The sequence below is a fragment of the Danio rerio genome, chromosome 16, assembly GCF_052040795.2.
Source record: "Danio rerio strain M-AB ecotype USA chromosome 16, GRCz13ab, whole genome shotgun sequence".
Lineage (NCBI taxonomy): Eukaryota > Metazoa > Chordata > Actinopteri > Cypriniformes > Danionidae > Danio > Danio rerio.
The window spans coordinates 58472501-58480000 of record NC_141036.1 but is presented as its reverse complement, the minus strand read 5'-3'; the positions used below and the strand labels follow the sequence as shown (position 1 = coordinate 58480000).

Sequence of the window (7500 nt, the reverse complement as noted above, 5' to 3'; positions counted from 1 at the left end):
TTTCACTTTCATTTCTGCAGTTATTTACATAATGTGAAATTTATTTAAAGTGAAACCTATTTATTCCAGTGGGCTTATATTATTATAAAAAGTTCTATCAACCCATCATGTTAAAAAAAGTCATGCTTTTTAATTATTTTTTTAATAACTTTTCTAAAATATTTAACACTAAACTAGAAAAGTCCCGTTCTAATCCATACATAAAATGACAGACGTCGCCTGAAAAAAACTGCAGAAACACTTTGATTGACATTCTCCTTTTAATCGTGTCATCAGAGGGGGAAAGCCGCGCTTACTATTGACTCTCTCACTACTGACTATCTCTCCCTCATTAGCATAGGACGTTAGTCTTGTTTTTAAATCTGCCACTTTGCTTACCCATTGGCATTTGTAGCTCCGCCCTCTTTTTAAAAGAGCACAATCTCATTTGAATTTAAAGAGACAGTCACCAAAACACCACAATTAGAATCAAAGCCTACAAGGGTCACTGAAACACACACACACACACACACACTCTAGTGAAATCAGAGACTTATTTTACATTTGTATTAAGGGACATAAAAAGTTTTCCTTCATACAACATTTGGAAAATTACTCCCTTCTGAATAGGGCTCTAGTCTTTAGTGTTTACGTCATGGAGAAATTCAAAATAGCAAAAGATAATCAAACTACAATTCTGGTCAAAAAGAATGTAAAAACTTGCTTTGCCAAGATGTAAACAACAACAACAACAATAATAATAATAATAATAATAATAATAATAATAATAAAAGGAAGCATCTTGGAGTCTCAGGGTGCTTTCACACCTACACTTTTGTTTCGGAACGTGTCTCGTTTGCCCAGTTAGCGCGGTTCGTTTGGCATATGTGAACAGGGCAATCGCGCTCTGTTCCGCACCAAAGTAATCGTTCCGAGATCGCTTGAATGAGGTGGTCTCGGCTCGATTGAAACGAACCCTGGAGCGGTTTGATTGCAGTGAGAAAGCGATCCGATCCGAGCTCGGTTATATCAGTGTTTTATGGATATGTAATAGGCATACGGCTATATGAAGAGAGAATTATGAGTAGGGCGGGAAGTTTCACGAGTCTCCGGATGCCCGCAAACGAGTGATGTTCTCCTGGTAATCTCGGGTCTTCCGCGGTCCTCAAATAGGCATCGTTGCGCACCCTTCTTACCCCTCGCCACCGAATCTCTCCTCACTCTTCAGGCACTAGAGATGCGTGGTTGGCGGTTATAGCCGCGGACTCCGTGGGATCGGGCGGATGACGTTACGAAAAAATAATATTTTAATTAAATTCGGGCGGGTGGCGAGCGGTTGTACTGTTTTTATAGGCATAGCTGGCGCACCAACGAAAAAGCCTAGGACTGACTTCACAGAATGGGAGGAGGAATCGGATACACTAATTCTGGATGAAGTGTACAGAAGTATTCCTCTACAAACTTCCGTATAGACGGATCAGCAGAGGAAAATCTACTTCCTTTTGGGAGAAATAAGGCCAGGCATTCCCACGACTACAGCACCTTGCCAAGAGAATTCTATGCATTTCAGCAACAAGTGCTGCGAGCGAGCGCTCCTTCAGTGCAGCAGGGCGCATTATAGTGGCTATGCAGGCGCTCCCGTCTGAATCCTGACACTGTAGATGCTATTTTATTCCTGCATTGTGCCAAGAAAAAATCAAACTAGACCTAAAGTCAGGCATATTAAACCAATTAGCCTATGTTATTTAGGCTACACATATGTTCAATATAAACTTTTGAGTTCGGTCAGCTGATAATTTTACGTTCATATTGGTTTAGCCTATTCTATTCTAGACATGTTGGCCTCGCTTTTACGTTCTGAGGCTAAGGTTATTTTGCCAGAATTTCTTTGTCGCAACTGGCGTAGTATTCCGTTATGCTTCAAGTTTGAGGGGAATGGGGATGATCCTCCATGGGTTATTGGGGCACTTGTCATACATGCACTTTAGCCTGGTCAGACTTTATGTTCGCTCAAAGAGGGATGGCATATCTGTTTTTCTAATTTAATTTCTAATTGTGGGGGTGACTGAGCCTACAAGGCTTAGGCACGATATGACGTTTTTATTAAAAAAATGTTCAACTCTTTGCCAAAGCATGCGACTATAGCCTATGCCTACATTAAGATATTTATGTTAATATTTTTTTACAGCCTGTTGTTTCTTTTGGCATATAAAATAGGTATTGTCTGATAGAGATATCAATAAAGGTTCATCTGTGTCGCAGAACTGGTGTTGTTTCCGATTTCTGCAAGCTCAATAACATCCACAGCAAAAAATAAAAAATAAATAAATAAATAAATAGTCAAAAAACTGTGCCCATTAATTAGATGTGGAAGGCAAGCAGGTACGTTTTTGGGGTTGCTATGGACAACTATAAATGTAAACATTATTAGGCTATAATGTAAATGACTTATTCTATCTATTTACTAAAAAATAAAGTGAAATAGGCATTTAGTAGTAGGCTAAATAGCAGCATGTTGAAATGATGTGTCAATGCGTTTTCTATTAGGCTACAATAAAAAAAGTTGTATAGTACAGTGTGTTTAATTTAGGCTATTTTTTTTTTGTCCCTGTGCGCCAATTGGAGACTGAGTTCACTGCTGATATTCTGAGAGCTCGGGTGCTTCTCATTTCTTATTTGTGCATCCTCGTTTCCTTTCCTTGCTTTCTTTCCCGTGTTTCCACCCCACCGGGATAACGGTACGAGGGAAGGACGCAAGGAAAAGACTCTTGGACCGAGGAATCGAATCAAGTGAAAAGACACGTCTTCGTATCTTTAGCGTCACTTCAAAGCGTCTTCAATTGCACGTTTGGATTAACTGCATGTCTACAAAGTCATTCTCTATTCTATAATGATCAATAAAGAAACATTCATTTAATAATAAAAAGGAATAAGCCATTCAAATAAAGAGCCCAATCAGCAGATGGCGGGCGGGTGCGGTTTTAAAAATTGGTCAAAAATGTTAGTGCGGATGGATGGCGGACGGATGATGAATTTTGTCATGCGGTTGCGGATGAAATACTAGCCCATCCGCGCATCTCTAGCGCGCACCTTGTCAATCACCACCAAACCACCACCTTTCCTGACAGCTGAGCAGGACGCTGCAAAATAAACCCTGACACTCACCAATGTGAGGAGAGTTTACTCACACGTGACTTGTTTTAGCTCTTTTGGTCCGATTAGAAACTTTGCAGTGTGAAAGCGAACCGCTCCAAGAGCAACAATGTAACAATTGTAATCTCCGTTTCGGAACAACTGAATCGATTCACAGGTGTGAAAGCACATTTAATTCTGTGAGCTTTTGGGGTCAGAAAGGTCCCCTTGTGGCTGTACTGAAATAACCCTGATTTTCATCTTGCATTTGCAGCCTTCAGTGTGTTTATGTAAGAACAAACAGCTCTGCAGATTGTCTAGTCGATTACATAAGGGATGTGTAGAGCTCGCTGTATGCTGTCGTCTGACTGTCCTCTTTCTCTTCTCCCATAGGTGACCGTAATCGCTTACCATCATCCACACAGGTGAGTGACGTACAGTAATCCCTCATGTCAGCATCTGTGAATAAGCACAAAGGGCTGCACGATACTGGAAAAAACAGACATTGCGATGTTTTTTCTTTATCTCTTGCAGTTTAGAGACTGTCTGTGTTCTGTATTCACACATGAAGCTTTCAGCACCAGCTCATGTATTGTGCTCTCTCGACCGCTCGTCACTCCACAGCTTCATTAATTTGCTGTCAACAGCTGGTGACATTTTAAAGGCCAATTAGAGACATATAGACCTGGCAGATCACTGTTTGCATCCCGAACGTCTTCGACCTTTCAGCTTTATGATGTGTAGAGGATTCAGCCACAGCAAAGACATGACAGACTGATGTTTTTAATATGCATGTAACTCATCTGAACTTAATTCAGTCAGTGAGTCAATGGTCAACTGTCATGATAGTAATTTCACTGAAAAATGGCCAATGCCTAGAGCTGGATCATATTGGATTTATTGTAATCTGAATTACCTTATCAGATTCCAAAACTCAAGTAATTGTAATTAGTGCAAAGTATTTATTAAAATACTTGTAATCAGACTACAGTTGCTTTCGGATGGATTACGTGATTATGTTTGTATGTTTTTTTTTAAACATTTAGTTTTTCATAATAACCAACCTCCCGCTTATAATATTGCAGTGCTTTAATTGTTGATGTTTTCATTGATACTGTCATATGCAATCAATAATGGTTGTCATTCATTCATTTTCTTTTCGGCTTAGTCCCTTTATTTATCTGGGGTCGCCACAGTGGAATGAACCGCCAACGTTTTTACGAAGCTGATGCCCTTTCAGCTACAACTCATCTTTGGGAAACATCCATACACACTCATTTACACACATACACTACAGACAATTTAGCCTACCCAATTCATCTGTACCGCATGTCTTTGGACTACAGGAGAAACCGGAGGAAACCCTTGCAATCGCAGGGAGAGCATGCAAACTCCACACAGAAACGCCAACTGACCCAGCCGAGGCTCGAACCAGCAACCTTTTTGTTATCAGGCGACAGCACTACCTACTGTGCCACTGCATCGCCCCAATATTGGGGCAACTTATGAATTTAATATTTTAATATTTAGATTTTTAATATTTTAAAATCATAAGATGTGATTTAGTTTTATTCCGTGTTATTGTCCGCTAACACTAACAGTAAGATGTATTACTGTGGGGATTTTGAAGTGCATCACTGCATTTTAAAAATAAGATGTCACTGATAAAAAATAAATAAATAAAAATGTATATATTTTTCTTGTATCTGTCAAAATAGTACAAGATTATCCTGCTTCAATATATGTGACATCAAATAAAGGTTATAGCACCAAAGGAATCTAATTGTAATCCAAAAGTAGTCCGATTTTTTTATTGCAATTAATTGCACGGTGGCGCCATGGGTAGCACGTTTGCCTCACAGCAAAAAGGTCGCTGGTTTGAGCCTCGGCTCAGTTGGCGGTTCTGTGTTGAGTTTGCATGTTCTCCCTGCGCTCGTGTGGGTTTCCTCCGGGTGCTCCAGTTTCCCCCACAGTCCAAAGACATGCAGTACAGGGGAATTGGGTAGGCTAAATTGTCCGTAGTGTATGAGTGTGTGTGTGTGTGTGAATGAGTGTGTGTGGATGTTTCCCAGAAATTGGCTTCCGCTGTGTAAAAAGTTGGCGGTTCATTCCGCTGTGGCGACCCCGGATTAATAAAGTGACTAAGTCGACAAGAAAACGAATGAATGAATGAATGGTGAGAAAAGAAATAAATACTTAACTAGGCAAGAGCTGTTGATATTTACATCTGAAACACAAACTGATATGCCAAATGTGTTAATTTAAAGTGAAGTAAGTAAAATATTGTAATAATACACACTTTTAAATGCCACCCCAAATCAGAAAAAGGTTGGGAAATGCAAATAAAAAAAACAATAAAGTGATTTCTAAATTTATTTTGACATTTGTTTCATTTCAGACAATACAACAAACATTATTTACTGTGTTCCTCGTTGTTGGGTATTGCCCAATTTAGAATGCCAGTTCTTTAAATGTTGCTGACCACTTCAGCACTCTGGTTAAGGAGTAGGAGTCAGGAGATAATTTCAATCTTTTATTTATGAGCAGGGAGGTAGTTTCCTGTAATAAACAATAAGTATACATAAATAATAAAATATCAAACACGAAAATATATATATATATATATATATATATATGTACTGACACAATAAATATCCCAAACCAAACAACACAGTATTTGCAGCTCTCTTAAAGTGCAGTCAATAGACTAATGTATGCTGAATGTAAACAGAATATAAATAGACATCAATGACTAAAGCTGCATTATATAAAGGGCATGTGACAGCATAAGGCATAACAAATGTAGAATATAGTAAACTGAATCATAATAAAACAAACGAGATCTCAATGATGACATCGGGATTAGCCGCGATGCTGATGGTAGCAGCACTTTCACTTTTGGTTTACACGGAAACTAATGCTCGCGGCCGATCGCGGGTCATTAACAACATCACGCACTTAATATCAAGCATACAAGGGTAATTACAAACATGATATGAAGGAACAAACTCACTTGGCAATAACTTTACCCCACACTTCACAATATCTCACGGATGGCAATCGCGTCACACTCAGATGAGTCAGCACATTCAACTTCTCATATATGGACTCAAATATGCATCCTCCGGAAGTTACATCCTACATTCATAATATAAGCCCTTTACAGAACACTCAGTAAATCGTGTTACAGCCATAGTATAAAGAATTCAGAACACTCGTGATTTTTTAAATTAACATATTTCTGAATGTGAATCTGCAAGATCGAGCAGTTCTAGAAATGTGGTCAGAGAAGTTTAGTTGGTCATCAATCGTTACTCCAAGGCTTTTCAGCATTTTGGATGCAGTAATGGTTGCCGCATTCATCTGGATTGAAAAGTTGTGATGTAGAGTCGGGTTGGCAGAAACTTCAAGCATTTCCGTTTTCGTGAGGTTAAGCTGAAGATGATGATCTTTCATCCAGTGTGAAATGGTGAAGAGAGAGGTATAGCTGGGTATCATCAGCATAGCAGTGGTAGAAGAATCCATGTTTCTGGATGACTGATCCTAAAGATGATGTGTAGATGGAGAACAGAAGTGGCCCAAGAACAGAGCCCTGTGGTACCCCAGTGTTTAGATGCTGTAGGTTGGACACCTCTCCCCTCCAAAACACCCTGAATGACCTGTCAGAGAGGTAAGATCTGAACCACTGAGTAACAGTGCCTGCAACGCCCAGTGACTCAAGCGTAGAAAGCAGGATCTGGTGGTTTACAGTGTCTAAAGCGGCTGACAAATCCAAGTACCTGTATCCTCTTCCTCCGCAGCCAGGACTATGTAATGTGTGCAGGATGTGGTTTCTTTTTAAGGACTTGTGAAACCGGCCTCTGGTTTTTGTACCTTACAACATTCAAACAATTAAACTACTCTAAGTATATGTCAATAAAAGTCACTTTATCAACATTAAAATTTGCCAGAGGAGAGATTGATGTCCTAAAAGTGTCCTAATAATGTCCTACATAATTCAAAAGCATAAACAAACATACAAAAAACATGGAGTACGGTTAATTTCTATGTATTTTTACAGTGTTGTTTTGTGCTCCATTTATTTTGCACATAGACTTGATGTTGAGATCAATTCCCCATGCTCTACTGCCTGCTTTTGGTTATTATCATTTGTTTACACGAAACAAAAGCTGATGTTCATGACCTCAGTCTTAATAATGATGCTCATTTTCTTGATGAGATTCTCTGGGTAGATGATCAGTTTTAAGCTGGAGCTGTTATTACCCAGTGATGTTGTTTGTGGATGTAACGGACTGCTGGTCATCGCAGTGAACGAGTCTGTTGTTCACTTCACCACAGGATCCTGCATTCTGGATGAAGTTCATCTTCAGAATCTGTTGGTAAACTGTT

At 39.3% G+C, this 7500-nt stretch overlaps 2 protein-coding genes across 6 annotated transcripts in view; one reads left to right on the top strand and one right to left on the bottom strand.

Moving 5' to 3' along the window:
- Positions 1-7500, top strand: part of spire1b (spire-type actin nucleation factor 1b) — a 79608-nt gene that overhangs the window by 12418 nt on the left and 59690 nt on the right. For all 5 annotated transcript variants that reach the window (XM_087288026.1, XM_087288025.1, XM_087288028.1 and 2 more), the window contains exon 3: positions 3505-3536. In XM_087288026.1, coding sequence (XP_087144152.1) covers positions 3505-3536 — 32 coding nt within the window. The remainder of the gene's footprint in view (positions 1-3504; positions 3537-7500) is intronic.
- The window catches only part of smpd5 (sphingomyelin phosphodiesterase 5), a 706732-nt gene that overhangs the window by 691160 nt on the left and 8072 nt on the right, over positions 1-7500 (bottom strand). The window lies entirely within an intron of this gene.